The sequence below is a fragment of the Ambystoma mexicanum genome, chromosome 2p, assembly GCF_040938575.1.
Source record: "Ambystoma mexicanum isolate Mex_15411 chromosome 2p, UKY_AmexF1_1, whole genome shotgun sequence".
Classification (NCBI taxonomy): domain Eukaryota; kingdom Metazoa; phylum Chordata; class Amphibia; order Caudata; family Ambystomatidae; genus Ambystoma; species Ambystoma mexicanum.
In genome coordinates, this window is record NC_090923.1 from 1,233,297,951 (window position 1) to 1,233,320,049 (window position 22,099).

The window sequence follows — 22,099 nt, forward strand, 5'->3', positions numbered from 1 at the left end:
ATACCCAGCGGTCTGACGATATTCCCTCCCATGCTGAAAGGAACAATGTTAGCCGGCCCCCGACCGGTGATGCATGGGAGGGGACCCGAATCTTCAGGTCATTTGTTGGTATTGGGCGTGGAACCTTTGGGGCTGGAGCCGCGACCTCTTCCCCTGCCACGGCGTTGGCCTCTTTGACTGAACTGGGTGTTGTTACCCTGGTTAGAGGGCCAGTTGGTAGCAGGGTAAAATTGCTGTTGGGTTTGCTGCTGGCGTTGGCCACGAAAGGAGCCTCTATTGCCATAGCCGCGTCCGTTAGTGGGCCTAGAAATTTGGTCAAGAGTTTTGATGGTATCAAACTCTTTCTTCGCATGTTCTAGGGCCTCGTCAACTGCTTTCCCAAACAGATGTTTTTCTTCTATGGGCTTATTTATCAGGGAAGCCTGGGTTTCTGGCTTAAATCCCGAATTGCGCAGCCAGACATGGCGTTTGAGAAGTGTTCCCTGAACCAGGGAACGGCCAGCCGTCTCTGCGGCATCTAAGGAGTTCTTTACGATGCCCTGGTTTACAAGAGTTCCCTCTGAGATTGTAGCTAACAGGCGTGAACGCAGGGGTTCTGGTGCGTCCTCTGCTTCGCTGCGCAGCTTGCTCCACTGTGCATCTGCGTAGCTAGCTAGTAGGGAATTGTTATTTGCAATCCTAGTTGAAAAGGCGGTGGACGTCGTGATTCTCTTCCCAAGTGCGTAGAGCTTTTTGCCCTCTGTCAGGTGGTGCCTCACTAGTAGATAGTGGTACCCTTGCTCTTTTCCTTGTATTAGTAACTACGAGGGAGTCCGGAATAGAATGGCCTCTGATGTACAACGGGTCAGAGGGCGAAGGGGTGAAGAGCTTTTCTATCCAAGGGTTGACCCCTCTGACTAAGGCAGGATTGGAAAGGGAAGGAGTTATTCTTCTCTTTATAGAAGCCAGGAGCGGAATAGACTGACTAACAGGGGCTTTTTCTTTAATAACTTTCTCTACAAAGTCTATGTCAGGAAGAGTCTCCCCTGTGTCTATTTCAAAATGCGCTGCTGCCTTGCGCAATAGTGCATTAAGTGAAGGTTGGTCATCTATGGGAGAGGTGTTTCCAATAGGTGAATCCTTGGGAGGAGAAGGGTGAAAGACATCGGGGTCTGAGTGCACTGATGGGGATTGCCAAGGCTGCGAGGTAGCTGTATCTTCTTCGAAAGCTCCTGCACTAGTGTAAGGATCTTCTTCAAACCCCTCTTCCTCATGTTCTTCCTCTCCACCCAAACACTCATCATCCTCCTGGAGGTATTGCTCCTCTTCCGTGAGGTCATATACGTCTGCAGAAGGGGGAAACAGCCTAGGAATTTTGACCCTAGGGTCATCCTGGGGCCATTCTCTTAGTCTTTTGGGTGTGGGTGGGTTTTGGTTTCCCAAAAACCTTTCCATTTTCTCCATACAAGAATGGAGTCTTTCAAGGGTCTCATGGGGGACCCCTGAATAGTCTAGAGTTGGGAAATCAGTGTTTTCACCTTCAAAACGCTTAGAACGCTCCCACAACGTCGAAGAAAGGTTTCCATCGCCATCTGAAAAGCCCTCCGGTAGTTCCGAAGTGCCCTTAGATGAAAGGGGCACTTCCTGGCTACTCTTCTGCTTTTTCGACGTTTCTATAGCTTTTTGTGCGGTATTCGACGTTTGTTTCGTCGTCCGCTTACGTGTGTCTTCGGAAACAATTCTCGCCAGGCTCTCGACAACGAGTTTGTCAGTAGAGGACTCTGGTGTCGACATTGCCTGCGTTACGCGTTGTTCCTCGACGGCCGCTCTATGGAGCGTTACGTCGGATGATTTTGGGGTAGCGCCCGTGTTTGATGAAAGCCCAATCGCTGGTCGCGGCTGGGTTTGCGTGTGGGGCTTGAGACCCTTACGGTCTGAGGTAGACGCCGGAGTGCCCTGCGTCCCCTTCGGCGCTGATGGATCCTTCGTCTTCGACGAAGAAGAGCCGTGGGTTGTGTGCTTAGGCCTATGGGGTCTGTGTGCGTCCTTGTCGCCGGGGTGTTCATCCCCATGAGCAGGGCGTGAGCCGAGCCCGTTGGGGCCGGGGACGGACGTCGAGGAGCGCGAGCGCTCCTTCTGGGGGTTAATGACTTCCGTAACGGACGTCGAGTTATCACCCTCCTCGTCACTTTCTGTAACAGCGGCGGCGGGTGAGGAAACTGACTTCGACATAGCGTAGTCCGCCCACCTCTTAACTTTGCGTTCTTTAAGAGTTCTTGGTTTCAAGAGCTTACAGGCCGCGCAGCTGTCTTTATGATCGAGGGGCAAGCAACGATTACAGAGCTTGTGTTTGTCCTCCCAAGTGTATTTGCCACTACAGCGTGGGCAAAACTTAAAAGGTGTCCTCTCCATAGCTGAGGCAATAATAACTGGTGATAACAACCCGAAGGGAAAGATAGGGGAGAAAGAAAGACATTCTCAAAGAGAAGATAAAAGTTCGAACCCCCACTTTCCCTACTGTATGTTGGCCGGCGAGGCCAGGCCACGTGTTCGGCAGCGCCGAAGGATCCCCTCCGTCTCTTCCCCTCCGTCGAAAACTTGCTCGGCGGAGAAACAGCTTCACAGCTAACATCGAGGGGAGGGATCTTTAACAATATAATAAGTATATTTAAGGACCGAGGTCCGTAGTAAGTATTTGCAATGTCTCTCTAGGAGCTCTGCGTAAGGCAACCAGAAGCTGGGGGACCTCGACGCGTGAGGGATTATGGGTACAACGCACGTCACTATAGGGATAGTGTTACAGACACGCCTTGTTGACATCCCCTTTTCGACTACGAAAAACAAAATGCAATACTCCGCAGTGACCGCTGGATGTCGGACCTATGCACAGCATGTGATTCTAAGCAGATTAACAAACATCAGAAACTATATTATATTTACACAAAAGATGTTTTAAAATACTTTGCACATTAAACCATATTACTTGTAGATACTTTTCAAAAGCCACTGCTTAGTTGATAGTTGATCGTGGTTACAATTGTTAGAGTTAGACACTAGTGACAGTTCTACCCTTGTTATCGGTACTATCGCGCACTCGCATTAAGACAGAAGAAACACAGTAACTGAATATAGTTAGTAAAACCACAAAGAACTTTGGGAAGGAAAACAGTTAGCCCAACAGTAATGGAGACGGTTTCGGAGCAAGCAAATGCTTTTACAGTCAAGTTCCTAACTAGCAGCAAACGTCAGTTCGGAGAGGGCTCAAAGTCTTACGAAGCAGGGAAACAGCAAAAGTTCCTGTGAATACTTTTTGTCTCTACAAAAGGATACTTGAAGACTTAACACAATGGTGGAGACCCTGTTAAAGGACTTGCAAAAGGGAACACAAGCAGCAGCTTGGGTCAGAGGTAAGAGTGGACACCCTGGACACCTTTGTGCACTACAACACTCTGGAGCTACTTCTTGGTTCAAGGTAAGCAATACCTTTTAACCCCAAAGTATCTTAGGTTAGAAGAACTGTTAGTGGCTGGACACTCCTCTGTGCAGCGGTGATCAACCCGGTCTCCTGATTCCTTGGTCTAGTGATGAAAGGTAGGACAATGAGCGGGGTGTCTCAGCAGCAGTATCCAGGGAGGACCTCTGGCACAGATTTCTTCAGCTTCTCTGGTTAGTCTGCGGTTATGGCGCCTTTTCTGCAGCACCAACAAAGGACACAATCGCCTAGTCAATCAGGTTTGATTCCTGCACTCTGGTGAGGGGACTTGGATGAGTCGGATTGTGTCTCTGGAGGTTCACCTGGAGCTCAGCAAAAACTTGGGCCAATGAGACAATGCACTTCGATTGAGTAAGAGGACTCCTCGTTTTCGCCGTCTGCAGCTCTTTAGAGGCACTGCACCTCGGGAGATGGCTCAGATTGCATTTCGTCTGAGGCATGGTCGGACCCACCAGCCAAAGGGAAGGAGTCACCCTCTTCGGAACATTTGTCACATAGAAAACAGTCAGCATAGCAGTGGACGCTTCACTGTGTTCCAAAAGGTCCTCAGGCATCTCTAATTGTCTTCTTAGGACAATTCAGTTTCCAGTGGCCGGCTTGGCTTTCACCTCAGGAACCTCACCTTTTATACCGTTTCAGCACACACTTCACTGCAATCTCTCTCAGCAATTTACAGAAAGGGGCAGGTGGCTGTCCAATCAGGACAGTCAGAGCCCCAGTGGGAGCTGGTTCCATTCAGGCACTCGAGCAAAGGGCAGGGGAGTGAAAAACTCATCCCCCACTTCCTGCTTGCCCAGACACAATGGAACCTAGGCGGAGACACAGAAGGGTTCCTGCCAAAGGCAAAAAACACACAGACCTCCCCGTCCCAGAATGGTAGAAGGGCTAACAAAGAAATTATAAGTTACTGACTGTAGGGACTAAAGTACTTTTAGTCCTTAGTCCACTTTCCTCCATACTGCACAGGCGTCCCTTCCTAGGGAAGGGAGACAACCTTTTTCACCAGAAAAAACCTTCTACCCCTTTAATTTAGAGGGGTGTGGGGGTGCAGCCCTGGAAGCATTCGCTACCCTGACTCTGCAAACCAGCGCCACACCTCAGTCCCCATTGACGCGTCGACAATATTTAACATTGCCTAATGACGCCAGTATTCTTAGGGGGAAGGATGGTGGGACGTATGGAGGAAAGGGGACTAAGGACTAGTCACTACAGTGAGTAACTTATACTTACTCTTATGTCCCCTTTACTCCATACTGCATGGGCGATTACAACTGAATGTAGCCCCAGGGTGGAGAGGAGACCCTCCTTAACCGCCTGTCCGAAAAGCGGGTCTGATCCAAAGCCGGCGTCCAAACAGTAATGCTTGCCAAAAGCCAAAGAGGTGGCCGTCCTACTTATGACCTGCCACGGGACTTGCTGTTGGAATGCAATGGCTGTGGCCTTGGCTCTGACTGCATGGGCATGCATGTTAGCTGGCAGTGGCTTGTGCTGCCCATCATTGGCTTCCTTGATGGCCGAGACCATCCACTACGCCATCGATGCCCGATACCCGGGCCTTCACCCGCCAAAGGTGACAAACCACGCGTCCGACTTGCGGAAGCCCTTTGTCCTGTCTAAGTAGAATTCAGAGCACGTCTGACATCCAGACAGTGCAGGACCCTCTGTGCCTCGTCCTTAGGATTAGCTAAGAACGTAGGTAGGACTATTTCCTTGTTTAGATGGAAGGGGGAGGGTACCTTTGGTAGGAACACTGGGTGTGTCCGTACAACTACCTTATGCTTGTGAATAGTAGTATGTGGCTCTGACGCCACCAGAGCCTGGATCTCGCTGACTGGGAGCCGAAGTGAGGCCCACTAACCAGGGCTGTCTTAATGGTGACCAGCCCGATGTCCGCGGACCCCAAGGCACCCAACACTACATTGAGTACCCACACGGGTGTCTGAAATGCGTCACCCAGGGAGCCAGGGCTCTGCCCCTGCCAGGACAGGAACTGCTGGCACTTCTTGTTGTCCCAGGAGCCTGTCCGCATCCAAGTTGGACTCCCCAAGAAGGTTGACAGCCGTGAGGTAGATGTTGTACTCCAGGGCCCATTCCCACATGTTGATTGCTAGTCTGCACAGTGGATGGTAGCCCCCTGCTTGTTCAAATAGTACGTACTGGTGGAGTGGTCTGTCTGGATGAGGACAACCTTGCCCCCAATGCCCCGAAGGAAGGCTCAGATCGTTAGCCAAATGGCCCTGAGCTCCAGCAAGTTGATATGAGACTCCTGCTGGGTCCAGCCTGTGGATGCTGTGGCTGTCCAAAGTGGCTCTCCAACCCTCTAGAGAGGAGTCCGTAGTGATGGTGAGCTGCGGAGTCGTCTGCCGAAATGGCCTGCCCGTCCGCAGATTGACGTTCTTGGACCACCACGTGAGGTCCGAGTGGAAAGAAGGCGGTATGCTTACCAGCTCCGCTTGGGAGCCGCTCTCCTGATTCCATGAGGCTGCGAAGTGCAGTTGCAGTCTCCTCATCCGGAGCCTCTTGTGTGGCACAGCCAAGAGGACCGCTGTCATGATACCCAGCAGGTGCTGGTACCACCAAGCTGAAGTAACTGCTCTGGTGCGTAGTGGTCCTCTTGATGGCTGTAATCTTGTCCTCCGAGGGAAATACCTTCTCGGAGCTCGCATCCAATATGAGGCCCAGGAAGGCGATGTTCTGCGAGGGCTGCAGCTGAGAATTCTTGAGGTTGATGGTAAACCCTAAGTCGGTCTTGGAGCGTACTCGTAAGCGCGGAGGAGGTGTGGACAACCCCCTCTGGTGGATCTCGCCCTGACGAGCCAGTTGTCCAGGTACGGGCAGACATGGTGGCCCTGAGGAGGGCTGCCACTGCATTCATGAGTCTGGTGAATACCTTGGGGGTTGAGTTGAGGCCAAAGGGTAGCATCTTGTACTGGAAACGACAGCCCATGATCCTGAAGTGTAGGAAGAAGGGATGGGGCTGCCAAATCGGGACGTGTAGATAAGCGTCCTTCAGATCCAGGGAGCACATCCAATCTCCCTTGTCTAGGGTCTCTGCAATGAGTGCTGGCGTAACCATCTTGAATTTTTGAAGAGGGAGGGAGAGGTCCAACAACTCTCAGGCCAGCCTGGTTCTTTTTTTATATGGCACAATTCCTGGAATAGAAACCTAATCCTCTCTGGGAGGCTGGTACTTCTTCCACTGCTTGGCTCTCGACGAGTGGCCGGATCTCTGCCAACAGAGTTGCCGTCCCTATCTGTGGGATGGGAGGGGAGGAAGGAGGTATAGGTAGGCAGTAACCCGTGGATACTACTGAGCGGATCTACGAAGTTCTGGCACCAAAAATGAACGCGAGAGGCTAGTCTGCCCCCCACTGGAGACACGCAGACCCAGAGGGACGCAGGATGCCTTTTTGCTCTCTGAGGCTGTGCTGAGGAGGTGGATTGGAAGAAGCCCTTGCTCCCCTCCTCCTTTTTCTTGCTTGCGCCGGTGCCGACTGGGTAAGCGGTCAGGTTGTCTAGACCTCTGTTCCTGGAATCCCTGGAACCCGCCAAACACCTAGAAGCGCCGAGGACGAGGTAGCCAAGGACGACTGAGGCTTAGATTAGAGTGAAGCCGCAGCGATCACCGTCGAGTGCGGCTGGGGGTGTGTGGACGGCAATAGTGTATCCCCCTCCATCTGTCTATACTTGGCATCGAGGCGCCAATTGACAGGTTGGGCAGAGTGTGGCTTGAGCCAACCCTTCTTGGCCAGAGCGACGACGTCCTTCTGCATCGGGATACCCGTCTTGGTAGGGAGTCTTAGGGAGAGGACCTCTGCCAAGATCCCCTCCTCAGGCTGCTCTACCTTGGTATGAGGAAGGCCCAGATATTCTGCCAAACCTGCAACCCTGTCGTGAAAGGCCTTCGCTGACGACGGCGTGTCAGGGTCCTCCTCGTCTGTATCCGCCTGGGTGTCTGGCTAGTCCGCCCCGGGAGGAGTGCTGAGCGATGTGAGCTGCGGTGTGGAGACCGGAGCCAGAGGCTGATGCAGAGATTGGCTCGGAACCAGCTGAACTGGGGGTGGATTCAGCGGAGCGGGTAACGGGGGCTGCACTGGGGCCAATGGTGCCGTAGCCATGGGAGGAATGACTATAGGTGCCGGTGGAGTGACCAGAGGGAGCAAGTCCCTGACTGCATCCCTTAGGATAGCCCCCATCTGGGGGTTTGCATCAGCCCCAAAAACCTTTCTAAGAACCTGTCCTCGGAGGCTGAAGAGGAGGCAGGGGATCCTGGCAGAGTGGCTGGGGGCTGCTGGGGCAGGAGCACACTCAGTCTGGGTTGCAAGGGGAAACTGCCCTGCGCTGCGCTACTGATGGATACACCAAAGGCCACATACCTGGTTGACAACAGTCCCACCTTGAAACTTGTTCACCTGCCTGCTCAGTTCCTAGAAGTGGCATCGGACAAGTGGCCATTTTGTCGGGCTGCGTGCCACGTGCCAAAGTTGTGGTGCAAGGCCCTCCGGACACGGCCTCACCCAAGACTCTTGGTGTTGGAACATGAGGCCTATCCCGCACCTCAGCTCTAGGCCTGGAAGGCGTACCGCCCTCGGCATGATCACCGGTAGTGCTGTGTGCAGGCCCCCCTCAGACATGGTGCCGGTACTATGGTGAAGCCCCTCTGGTGTAGACCCGTTAGAAGTACCTTGCGGTCCCTCAGCACGGATACCGGTAGGGTCCGGAGAACCCTCAGCCATAAGGCTGCTAGCTGGTTAGCCTCGGTGCATGTGCTCGTAACAGAACCCGAGAGGTCCCTCCCGCTTGGGCGTTTCCTCTGGAAGGGCTCTCCATCTACAGAATCGCCTTGAAAACACTTACTCTCACTCATAAATGTCGATCAAACTCCGCACCGAACTACCTGTTTTGCAGACTCACCAAAAACCAGTCTTCTAGACCCACCAGATCTGCCCAAGTACACTGCCTCAAAGTCCCAAGATATAACAGTCAGAAATCTGGAGGCACTAGCTTCCCTGTATTAGCTTCCAAACTTTGGAACTCTTTACCTACCGACATGAGAACTGTACCTTCTCTCCCCCAATCCAGGATTATCGCCAAAAAATGGCTTACTCCTCGTGAAACCAACTAACCGCAGTGGTTATACTTGACTCGTCCCTCCTGCATGTACATAAACTCTTGTATTATTTCTCGCTCATGTAAATGCCATTGTTGTAAATACTATCATTTTTTTTATATCAACTAAGTACCTATAACCATCAACTATATTGTGTACAAATGTAACCGAAGAATGCACCCAGATACCTGAGGGTTTGGCGTGCTATACAAATAAAAATAAAATACAAATACAAGGAGTCGCCCATACGGGGTGCGATCTCTGCCGTACAAAATTCTTCAGGTCCTCTGGAGGTGACGCTTGGAAGAGTTCACTTCAGCTGGCTAGCCTGTTCTTCAGTGTGCGTGGAGTCAGAGTCGCACGCGATGCAACCCTCCCAGCCATGGTCAGGGCCAAGGAAGCAGAGGCAGAGCGTGGCGGTCAGACGTGGGAAAGAGTCCCTTGCAGGCTTGCAGGCTGGACACCTGCTGAAACCCTCTGAAGTCGACATGCACTGGGGAGGACCAAGAGGACTAAGTACCTAGATGACAAAGACAAAGATAAGAGAAGAATCTGGGAAAGAGCACGTGGAATTACATGGCAAGGCCAAACCCAGGAGCTCTGGTGAAATCGGCCTGTTCCCGATGACGTGGAAAAGGGGACTGAGGAGTGGCACCGATGGGCGGAGTCATGGTAGCGCATGCTCCCAGGGTCGCACGCTTCTAAATTTGAAGGGGAAAATGTTTTTTTTCTGGTAAAAAAGGTTCCATCTCCCGTCCCTAGGAAGGGACGCCCATACAGTATGGAGGGACGGGACGCAAGAGTAAGGGGACGTGACGTAAGAGTACAACCGCAATATTCTTATTGTACAAAACTGAGACTGAATACAGCCATCATTATAGGGTTGTCTATGTGACTAAAATGTCACAGGAGTCAATAGAAGGGGGTTACTAGGTATCCACTTAGCACTCCACATACAGTGGTGTGTGCTAATCTCATAGTACACATTTTTAGGAGGGATACAAAGTATCGCTCTATCCTTAGGAACTGTAGTTAGTAAGGATAAAAAAAGAATCCCAGATGAGAACCCAAAGGGTTACAGCAACACTGCCCATAATGAATGGTGTGCTGCAAAAGGTAAACACAGACGTCTTAGATTTAGACTGAAGCAGACTCCTTAAGAAAGTTAAAACACAGAACAGAGTTCCAAGTGTCAGAGCAAATAAGAATTAATGGGTGCAAAAAGGCTCCCCCTCATTCAGGATAGAACCTTTCCAGCAAAAAGTGCTGAGGGTCTCACTAGACGAGGGGATAAAGCATAACAATGATACATCGCCCTAACACTTGAATTGGTAATTACTCATGCCACCACAGAATGCATGTAGCGCCGGTTTGAGTGGCGAATAGGAATGTGAAAATAAGCATCCTCGAGACAGTGAAGCCAGGAAGTCTCCTTGTTGCAGCTGAGACAGGACCTGCTGCAGGGATACCATGCAGAACGTTTGTACTTTCAGCAATTTTTTGAGCACACTTAGATCTAATATGGGTCTTCAACACCCATGACTTATTGTGCAGTGCATTCTTTCTTACCAGGAAGTAGCGAGAATAGGCTGTGGCCAGGTCTTGCTTTGGCACCTTCTCCACCACCCCTTTTACTAGCAATGCCTGCACTTCTTACAGCAGGAGACTCAACTTCTCCGGCTTGTGTGCGGGTGGAATGACCGGCGGTATGTTTATGAACTCCAGCGAGTGGCCCTGTTGGAGAAGGGAGAGCACACATTTGTAAGATTTGATGGTTCCCCATCTTCTGCCGAATCACGACAGCCTTGCTTCCCGCCGGGGCGCTGAAGAGAGGACTGGGCCCTGGATTGGTCATGGTTGCTTGCTGGATTGGGAGGAGCAAGGGCGGCACTGTGCACCTCTGTAGGACTGACTGTATTGCTCCCGTGAGTATGGCGTCTGGTACGAAGAGCTGTTGTCCCGTGAAATTCTATTGAAGCGCCCTTTTCCAGGGTGGAAGAACTGGCGCCTTTGCTGCAGCGTTCCCCAGGAGGTGAGTGGTCTTCGTGTCAGTTTTGATGGAGTCTAAGGCTTCATCAACCGTCTTCCTGAACAGGTGTAAGCCGTTGAAAGGCATGTCGATGACTCTGAATTGCACATCAGGCTGAAAATCTGTACCGTTGAGCCAATCTTGTCGGCGAAGGACTGCTCAATTACCAAGATGGCGAAATTCTGTGTCTACAATACCTACAGATAATGCAATGGCATGGTCTGAGGCCAACTCACCTTCATGAAAAATTCCCATTGTCTCTTTTTTGTCAGACAGGATGGGGCCCAGTTTATAACATAGCTCGAGATTATATCTGATGGGAATGGCTATTGTGTTAGCAGCCCTGATGGTAGTGGCTGCGGTGGTTATAGTTTTCTTGCCAAGGCATCCAGGCGTTTTCCCTTCTTGTCCGGGAGAACAAAGAAGGACAATGGGTTGGCTGATCTTTTTCTGACCACAGCACAGACAACAGAGTCTGGCATAAGCTGCATGCGGAGACAGGAGGTGGGCACTATCTGGGGCCCTGTATTTATCGAAAGAGCCCCTTCTTGCCATTGCCGGGTGTTGCGCCATGGTGACGAGGCCATCCCTCCCAGACATCTCAAAGCGGAATGGACATAACCGATTTCCTCTGCTGCTTCCTCTGTTGGTAAAAGAGACTTTCCTTGCGTTGCTCCTCAATGTTGAGGCCGGACATTTTTGCCACCCTGTCCATGAGCGCACCGAAAGCCCCCCACTTCATCTGGTGGAGAGTCTAATTGGGGCTTCATCTCGTTCCCCATTGAAATCCTTGAATTAATCAATGTGCATTGACGCCACATCGTCCAGCCGGTCTGGGTCAGTGTCCGTCCCCCGTCTCAGACAGTTGTCGGGGTTGTGCCTGGTGCTCAACCCCCATGGTGGGTCGTGAAAAGTCTCTTCCTCACTGGAAGGACCAGGGGCATCTGCGGGCGACCGTTGTGGTGGTAACGGGGGTTGATGCCGGCCCCGCAAGCCTTTGCTGCAATGTAGACACCAGCATAGTAAGGGTGGACAATAAGTCCATCAATATGTCTGTTGACTGAGTCGGCTGTGATATGCAGAGCCGGCCGCACTGCAGGTAATTCGTCTCCTGCAGGCATTGGATGCAAGGGTGGCATTACTGGTATCCTTAAGGCTGCCCCAAAGAAGGTGGTGTCCTGCGTTGTGGGGAAGAGGAAGGTGACATGACAGCCTTCACATCCCTCCCTTCCAAGTCATCAGAGGAAGAGCGACTTGGCTCCACGACAATGGTTCCGTGCGGGAGTAACCCCACTCCGAGATCGTGATGGTCATGGAAGCATTGCCAGCGCAGACACCGTGTTGGTGGGGTTTGCTGAAGTGGTCGCAACAGTTGATGGCGCGATGGCAGTGTCCATGCGAGACGACTGAGTTGTCAAGGTTTTAGTCTATGGAGTAGCGTGCTCGTCCGCGGGCACACGCCGACAGGGTAGATGGTCTTGGTGTGGACGAGCCAGAGGAAGACTTCAGCGTTGACGAAGACTTAGTCAGCACCGACTAGGATGACTATGTTGACAGGGTAGATTTCACTGTCGACAATGAAGAGGGTGCCACCAGACTTAGTGCATGGGGTTGCCGCTGCCAGGCAGGGAAAAAGGCCTTTGCTGCTCATGCCCTGCGAACCCTCTTGGGCACTAACCTTAGGTGGTGAGTAATGGCCCTTGTGAGACGTCCTTGACTCGTCGTCAGATGCCTCTCTTCCTGCTGCTGGCGTGGTCTTCATGCGACCTAGACCTCTTACTGGAGGTTGTTTGCTGGGTCATCCTGCCTTGTCATAGTGAGGCAAAGAAGCAGAGTCAGAGGCCCCACTGGCATCTTCAATCCAAGGGACAAGGCACTGGTGACGATCACGCAGCATTTGGTTGGAAAAGGACTGGCAGATCTAGACGTCTTGTATAACATGATGTGGATGCAGACAAGAGACAGTCATGGTGGTCTTTCAATATACACATCCTTCAGCCCACAGAGGGATTCAGCCATTAGGTAGGCCAAAATGCACAGACGACTGTTAGGACAGTTTTTCTAACATCCAACTAAGGGCTTCATAAAACCATACATTTGAGGCAGTAAATACACTCTGCTCTTAATAAAGGCTGTACCACCCGATAATGAGGTAGAGTGGACATAGCAGCCAGGCTCATCTTAGGAGGGAGAGAGGGCTGTAGCTTGATACAAAGAAACTGTCGCATACATATGGTCCAAAGAAACACTGAAACACTATGTATTGAAAAAATAAATGGTTTATTTAAATACAAGTAGACCAAGATGAATCTTGGGTAAATAAGTACTTTCACACACATATACATATAAACACAATCAAAGAAAACTTGATTCAACCCAAAGTATTACCTTATTAAGAATATGAGTGAGCAGTTCAAGGTTGCTTAAAGCTATAACACATTCAGAATGCAATAAGTTATTCTTGGCCAGTAAAACCAGGTTACATATACTTTTTGAACATGTAAGTAATTCAACGGTAGTATATCCCGTCAGTCATGAAGTAACACGCAGTTAAGAAATCACTTGATAAATCAAACCTATTACCAGGATACTTTTCGGAATAATGGAACACAGTTTCATGGAACAATATGAACCTATAAGTACATTTATGATCTCCTTCAGTTATACCAGCCGAGTAAGACCTAATGTTCTAATAAATGTTTACAGTTGCTTTTTAGATCAGTGAAACACTGATTAAGGTAAGCACTAACTATTTACACTATTTTAGGATTGCACACAGCAGACCAAGGTCAGTAAAACCAAAGATACTTATTCAGAATGGCACACAGCTATTCAGGGTAGGTAAAACCCAAGGCAGACTTATTCTAGACAGGCTATAACGTAAGTCAGGGAAGCAAATCCCATTTGGTGAACTTGTACACTTTTTCTGAAAGAAATAGTTGGGGGAAGCCAGCAACATTGCTAGGAGGATCCAATTCACAGTTAAGAAAAAGCACTCTCATACTTTTAGGAATGGCAGAACAAATTCTAAGGTCAGTAAGAACTTTTGCAACTGTTCATATTTCAAAGGGACAGTTAGCAATACAACTTATAGATCAGTAAGACTTCCAACACTTTATACAGTTCAAGGTAAAATCCTGGCCTTGTAAGTCATTCCCTAATCTTGACGCATGAGTTCTCAGTGGCAGAAGAGGGATCCTAGTGGTCTAGAGGCCAGCTATTGATAGAGTCAGTATATGCACAGAAACGTCCAGAGTTTCTGAAAAAGGCTCTTCGAACAAGTACTTTATTTTAGAGTTGCAGAAAGGGTCCAGGGACTTCAGAGAAGACACCCTAGAGGTATTCCAGCATTGGGCCTGGGTGAACTGCATGAGGGAACTCCCCATCACATGAATCACCCCAAAGCTTCACAGGAATCACACAAGGCTTAAGGTAAGTAATACCCAAGACAACACAGTACCTCAGCGGAGAAGACGAGTATGCAGCTGGACGTCTTTAGGATCCGCAGCCGAAAACCCAGTCCTTGAATTCCATGTTGTGGTAACTGAAGAAAAGACACTGGAAGGGAATTTGCAGCATGGATCAACAGGGAAGGCTCCAGGCAAGGGCTTATTCCGTGCTGATCTAGACTCGGGTTTTGGAGCTCTTTTCAGGAGCCAGGAGAAGACTGAATATCGCTGGTCGGATTCTCAGCGCGAAACTGGTCCAGCACTCTGGTGAGGCGACTTAAAGGACACAAATCAAGTCTCTGGAGGTTACTGTGCAATGGTTCGAAGTCCCAGGGTATCGTAACAGAAATCTTATCAGGTAAGTAATAAAGGGGATACATTGTATCCCCCCCAGCACTCCACTTAAGGTGGGGTGTGCTGGCTCACTTATACAAAATATAAAGGGGATGAAAATCCCTCCTTACTACTTGGTAACAGTAGTTCACCTAAGTACATGAAAGAGCAATAAGCAGGGGAGACTAAAGGGGAAACCCAGCCTAAGCCCAAAACATCTAGTTATCTATAACCTCAACCATAAACTATAGAGAGACCAAAAGGTCACCCATAAAAGAGTAAGACTAGGTGAAAGGGGAAAAAGATTGCCCTTCACCCAGGGACAAGGTCAAATAGTTACTAAGTCCAAGCAAATTGTTCTGGGGTTTACACAGGTCAGGAAGATTTATCATAATTATGATAATCTTACCTAACGACGATGAAAATTTAATGTTACCAGCATCAGGAAACGGTCTATAGGCTTTGCACCGTCTGCGTCGGTTTTCGATGGCTCCTCAAAAAAAGGTTATTTCCATCAAAGGATAAAGTATATTTTAGTAGATAACAGGTAGAGAACATTTTTTGATAACTCCCAACATGAACGTGCAGTAAAAATACTATGAAAATAGCCCACAGCGGAGGAGCTAAGGGAGATGTTTCAATTGGCTGTGGGCAATATGATACAAAAATTACTGTAATAGAGCACAAAAGTGACAGTTTCAGTAGAAGTTTAAACTGCTATATGTTAGAGGATTCCCAGCATGACGACGGGGAATATTGACAGCATGTGAATCTATGAAAGATCCAATGCTGGAGAAACAAAGCACTGTATTTTCTGATACATACTGTGATGTCATTATGTGTTGGATAGTTTGCATTATGAGAAATCTAATATCGCTGCTCTCCCCATGTGCACCGTTTTACAGAAAGCAAAAAAGATAAACTGTTTTAAAAAGAAGAAGAAAAAACCAGTAAGACACAGGATAAGATAAGATAGTTCAGTGGGTTGACTGCTCGATGCTGAGATGTGTGCGAGACCTGCAGGTTGCAGGATCGAATCCCAGCAAGTCCAACTCAGCTTTTCATCCTTCTAAGGCAATAAATGAGCATCAGCTTTGGTGGGGTGATGCAATTATAATAAAAGGTACTTACGCATGCTTAGTCTTCCCCTTACAATTGAAAGTGGTGTTCAAAGAAGATCAGAAAAACTCCCCTCATCCCACTTGTCTAACCACGAGAATAAATCATTCATCATGAATTGAATAAGAAATAAAGCTGGGTTGATTGACTGTAGCAAGACCTTCTACCACCCACCAAACAAATCCTACAAAGGGTCAGGCGATTCGTTCATGAATGTTAGCCCTGGGAATTAGGAACATGCAAACGGCACAAGAAAGATGTAAATACTCAATTTTCAGGGGCGAGGGAAGATGGTCTCAATTTGGGTGAGGGCAATTATGACAAAACATAACCAAACTTATTGCTGATAAACGAGTGAAAATAATGGATATAAATTACATGGGAGAAATTGCATTCACTCATGTAATTAAGGGTGGAAGACTGACACCCCCACAGTGGACATGATCCAAGACCAGCCCACAACAAAGAAGTCAAACAGAAGTGAAAACATGTAAGTGAGGGCAAGCAAATACAGCAAATTAACCTACGAGAATTCTGTTTGGCACTTGATTTTCTGCCACATCCTCCATTTTTGGTCAACTGCTCTTCAGACGAGGGCACTACCAGTTCTTTTACTTCCACTGTGTCTTTGCTGGATTTCCGGCAGCGGCGTTTTGTACTGGGCACCAAAAGAGCAGGGGATGGTTCAGCACCTGCAAGTAACCAAATACCATAACCATTATTGACTTTAGCAGACTATATTAAACCAGAATCACTTCCACTATCTAATAGACTATGATCTATAGCTGCAAGTAATTTCCTATGGACCACATCTGCATAGTATCAAATAACATGTAAAGAAAGGGAACTATTCTTGCACTTCCAAAATCTTACACATTTATTTTATTTAGTTCATCCTCTGCTGGTGCATCCTTTAAATATCGGGTGGTGCATCCTAAATTTCAGACAATAAATCTTCAGTTAATGCATCTCAGAGCAGTGCATCCTTTTAATTTTAGTTAATACATCCTCTAAACGTGTTACGCCATTGAAATGGCAAAACAGGAGGAGTGGTGGCTAATTTAAACCTTGTTTAACAATTAAATTATAGAAAAATACTAATTTTTGTATCTAACTTTTTACAATGCTTAACCAATGCGTACACCTTAATTCAAAAAAATTCAGTATTGTTTCTCTTGCTGATTTCTTTGGTTTGATATCATACCATTATTAACGCTACTTCAAAAATACTTTGTACCAGGATGATTTTCACAGAAAAGCATCAAGAAAAACCTAAGTGAGTTTTTTAGAATGCACCAACCAAAATTAAAAGATGCACCCAGAGGAAGCCTTAACTAAAATGAAAAGGATGCACTGCACTGAGATGAACTAATCAAAGTTTAGGATCACTGATATATGAGCTAAAACTGAGGATGCAGTAACCTATATTCAAAAGGATGTCCTTAGAGAGGATGCACTAATTGAAAATATAAGTGAATGTATGAATACTAACATAATTAGCAATGCACTGCTAGAAACATCCCAAAGATCTACTAATCACAATTAAGGGGATGCATCAACTGAAATCAAAGTATTTGTGCACGGCAATGTTTTTAAAAAATCATGAAGCACAAGAATATTTGCTTTTTCGTTACACATACCAAAACCATATTCAGGTTCTGAATACACCCGTACCATCAGCTTTTCCTACAATAGTGCTCTCAAATAGATTGTTCTGGTTAACTAATTCCAAAGTAATGTAATGCGTCATTTGTATAGCGCCTTTCACCATTAGTATGGTCACAACGTGCTGTAGGTTGATGCGCTTGGCTGGAACGGAGCGCAAGTATGGTAAGAAATTCGAGGAGGTGCTGGTATGAGTGTGCATATTGGACAGTAAAATGATATGAGGGTTGTCCCAAGTCACTATAAGCCACTCCTGTCGAGCTGGCATGTGGATGGGTGGTGAAAACTGGTCTAGAGGGGTATGCTAAAGTGGGAGAGAAAGTGTGTGAAATCAGAATTTTTGTTGTGAACAGTAGCTGCATTTGTATGGCAGAGGCGTTAAGCGAAGGGTCTTCCTCGAGTGGAGTATGATGGCAGATGCTTGCAGGTACGCAGCTGTACCTTCGGCTAGTTTCCCTATGCATGGAGATTGAGGCTAAATGCACGGTATCCATTTTAACAATGACCCCAGATAAATGACGGCTAAACTCTATGCCAACTTACTCTAATATAGAGATTACTTCTACATACTCCCAAGTTTAGTGCAAAGATTTGCATCAGCGTTCCTCTAGATTCCACATTTAGCTGCCATCCACATTCTTCTGGATTCAAACCTTGGCTAACATTCTTTATTTCGCTTAGATTCCATATCCATGCTAGATTAATTAGCTTAGTTCGCATAAAGACTATTCTGCGCTTATCTATTCAGTGTAATGGCTACATTCTAAGTTCACCTGGAATTAGTATAGAGACTATTTCACAAGGACCTGGCATAAAAGTGATCGCTGCTTTACCCACGTAACTACAATCAATGCACTGGCTTTATTCTTCATTTCACATAGATTTGAGTCTGGCTGCATTCTGCAATTACCTTGTGTTGATACACTAGTTGCACTATGACAACTTGGAAAACCCCAGTACCTACACCTCAACATCACCTGGCTGCATGCAACCACCGACAATGAGAGTTGGGGCAGTCTCTTTACCTGGCAGCTGCTGTCCATTGGTTTTGATGTCTGGATGGGGCCTGCCACAAGCAAAGGGCAAGTTGCGGATGGTAGCTGTCGCTGCTAACCCCCACACGTCCCACAGCTGGTCGCAGGGAAGGAGCGTCCTGGTAGAGCCACAGAGAGCGAGTGTGCTCTGTTCACAAGCCTAGACTCCGGGATTAGGCAGGGACAAAGGCGCTGACCAGGGAGCGGCCCATTGCCTCAGGCCATGACTGTCTGCTCGGGTAAGCTGCCCTGGGCAGGTCACCAAAGCTGGAGTCCTCCAGTCACAACCCACAATTGATCTGGGAGGCTCTGGAGTCCTGCCATACGTATCTTTGTGTAGGCATGAATAAGTCAGGTTGCAGGAGGGAAAGCAATGTTTTGAGGGTCTTTTGTGGGGACTTGGATAGATAAGGCAAATCCTAGTCTGGTGAAAGGGAGGGTGGGGGGACCAGGTGTGCAGAGCCAGATCTGATGTTTCTGGTGGATTGATAGCGAGAGAATTTGTTTTGGAGGAATTCAGGGCCTTTCTTGTGAAGGGCACAATGGGTGATGCATATGGCTTTGAAAGTGACCTGTCGGCTAATTGGGAGCCAGTGAAGCACCCAGAGTGCAGGGGATATGTGTTCTCTTGGGGAAAGGACAATGAGGAGTCTTGCTGCAAAGTATTGGATCCGTTGGAGCTCTGAGCCGAAAGGCAGGCGCGCCTAAGCAGGAGGTCACAATCCTTATATCGCAACCTTTCAGAAACCAAGTGTGAAGGTTAAGAGTCTTGACCTCTTGATGGAGAACCCTGACCCAGAAACCACCCCCCCCCACCCCCTTGCGCGCACAAGAGAGCGAGAAGGTCCTCTCTATGGGGAAGACGGAGTGGAGGACAGATGAACATTTCTAGAAGGTCCAGGTACCACGTTCTCCTGGCCCAATCCGGAGCAATGAGGATCATGTGGGACCCGAATCTCCGCAACCTCCTTCGCACCTGAGGAATGACGGGGAACTGAGGCAACTCGTACAGAGTTGGGAACGACCAATCCACGACGAACGCGTCCCCTAAGGCTCCTCTTGGAGGAAATTCCCTTGAACAAAATCTCTCGCACTTCTGGTTGGCCCCGGTCGCAAACAGATCCACTTGAGGAGTTCCCCAAAGGCCGAAGTTCTCCTCAAGGACTTCCTGAGCCAACTCCCACTCATGGAAGACCGTGCTCTGCCTACCCAGAGCGTCCACCGCCGCATTCTCCTCTCCGGCTAGATGAACCGCCGAGAATGAGATTCCTTGCTGGATCACCCAGAACCAGAGCTGCATCGCCTCTCAACAGCGGGAGTGACCCCAACCTCACTTTTTTGTTGCGGTAATGCGTGGCCACGGTGTTGTCCATCATGAACAGGACACTCTTCCACCACGCAAAAAAAGGCAGAAAAGCCTTCAGGGCTAGTCCGATGGCCCTCAGCTCCAAAAGGTTTATGTGGAGTTTGGACTCCGACTGAGACCAATGACCGCTGGTGGTCAGCTGGTTGGCGTGAGCCCCCCATCCTGTGAGAGAAGTGTCCTTCACCCCCGGCCACAGTTGCCAAAAAGGCTCCCCCTGCATTAGATTTCCTTTGCTGGCCCACCACAGAAGATCCTGCAAGACAGAGTGAAATCGGAATGGGATCCGAAATCTTGCCTGAGAATTGCGACCACTGCATTTTGAGAGCCCATTGAAGGGATCTCATCCTCAGTCTGGCCTCTGGCACCAGAAAAATGCAGGAGGCCATGAGGCCGAGCAACCTTAAGAGTTCGAAAGCCGGAAGACTCTGGGCATGTTGGAATTTGTTAGCCATCTGTACAATGTGATGAGCCCTCACCTTGGGAGAAGAACACTTCCAAGGATGTGACCAGCACAGCCCCAATGTAATTGAGCTGCTGGGAAGGAGTTAGGGGATTTCTTGAAATTGAGGGAGAAGGCCAGCTTGTGAAGGGAACGGCAGTTGAGGCTGAGATGATCCAAAGATTGTTCGGTAGAACGTGCCCAGATCAGCCAGTCATCCAGGTAAGGGTAGACGTGAATCAACCACCCCATGCCCCTCCTGAGATACGCCGCCACCACTGCCATTAGCTTGGTGAAAACCCTCGCGGCGGAGGTCAATCCGAATGGCAGGACCCGAAACTGAAAGTGCGAGTTGCCAGCCGCAAACCTCAGGTATTTTCTGTGCTTTGGATGGATGGGCACATGAAAATAAGCATCCTTTAGGTCCAGAGACACCAACCAATTCTTAAGTCGAAGGGCCTGAAGGACCCGAGAGTGACCATCTTGAACTTGTCCTTCCTGAGGAACTTGTTCAAGCGATGCAAATCCAAGATGGGTCCCAGTCCTCTGTCTTTCTTGGTAATCAGAAAATATGGGGAATACCAGCCCTTGTTCCTCTCTGGCACAGGCACTAGTTCCATAGCACCCTTCTCCAGGAGGGTCATGATTTCCTGCACAAGGAGCGGATCCGGAAACTCCAAAGAGATTCCCAGCTGGATTGTCGTGAGGCCGCTTTAGGAAGGGAAGGCAGTAGATGTGGGCTATTGTTTCCAGAACTCACGCATCTGAAGTAATGGCTCACCATTCTTCTAGATGCTGAGCGTCTGCCCCCAACCAGCGAACAATGGGACCTGGCCTCATAACTGTTTTGGAGCGGCTACAGTAACTGCCCGAGCGGCTTTGGCATCTCTTCCCCGTCCCCCACGGATATTTCTACGGTAGCCCCTTTGATTAGTGGCTCCTTTCGCTCTAACAAAAGAGGAGTAGTAACGAAAACACCCCCCCCCCCCTCCATTGCTGTCCCCTAGGACGAAAAGGCAGAGGTTGACTCACACTGTGCCCAAAGATTTAGCAGCTGCTTTGGGGGTCTGCAACCTCTCAAGGCTCTGGTCAGCCTTGCTGCCAAACAGATGCGAACCATCAAAGGGCATGTTGAGAAGACAGGCTTGCACATCTGGAGCAAAACCAGACCTCCACAACCACGCAAACCTGCGTATCATGGTGCTCTCAGCCATGGACCTAACAATATCAGCTGTGTCCAACCGAGACTGAAGGGATTCACACATGGCATCCTTGCCATCCTGCACAAGAACAAGGAACCCATCCCTTTCTTCCCCCTCGGGAATATGCTCAGCCGCTAGAGAGAATTCCACAGAGTGTGAGAACCTTGCCAAGGCACAGGTGGAATTGGCAGACTTCAGTGTCATACTCCCAGCTGAAAATACCTTGAGTGCCCAACAATCGAAGCGCTTGTCGTCCCCCATCAGGAGGGATGGGAGGGTACGCTGCCTGCCTCGAGGTGGGAGTGGCCGCCTGAACCAGCAAACTCCAAGAGTGGGGCGAGTGGATTGGTAGCCGGAGTCGCTAGTGGATGGGCGGTATTTCCGGAAGAGACTCTGGGGTCTGCCAAGTAGCCGCCACCCTTTTCTGTAACGCCAAACGAAAAGGCAACACTGGGTCAGTGGACGGACCCTGATCTAAAATATCAGTCGGGTCATCCTGATCAAATTCAACCTGAAGGGCCTGACCACCTTAGGTACTCCGTAACTCTCGACATCAACCTCCTATAGGAGGATTCAGCATGAGCCCTAGGCTCTGGCCTACCAAACCCCATTTCAAGAGATGTGTCAAAGCCACTGGCATCATGTAGAGGCTGACGCAGATCCTCCAACTGACTGTCCTCAGAAAAGACGATGTCAGGAGTCTCAGGTGTTACACCAGGATTATCAAAGGGCTCCATCTCCACCTCAGACCTCTCCTCATCCTCAAATGCCCGGCTGAGAATGAAAGAACTCCTTCCTAGGAACAGGAGTGGCCCTGGGGGCAAGAACAGGCCTCACAGACTTAGAGAGACCTTTCCGGGAGGATCCACAGTCACAGGGGC

General features: G+C 49.1%; 1 protein-coding gene across 7 annotated transcripts in view; it reads right to left on the bottom strand.

Moving 5' to 3' along the window:
- TNRC18 (trinucleotide repeat containing 18) overlaps positions 1–22,099 on the bottom strand; it is a 470,959-nt gene that overhangs the window by 68,380 nt on the left and 380,480 nt on the right. For all 7 annotated transcript variants that reach the window (XM_069645534.1, XM_069645537.1, XM_069645536.1 and 4 more), the window contains one exon: positions 16,040–16,204. In XM_069645534.1, the coding sequence (XP_069501635.1) occupies positions 16,040–16,204 (165 nt within the window). The remainder of the gene's footprint in view (positions 1–16,039; positions 16,205–22,099) is intronic.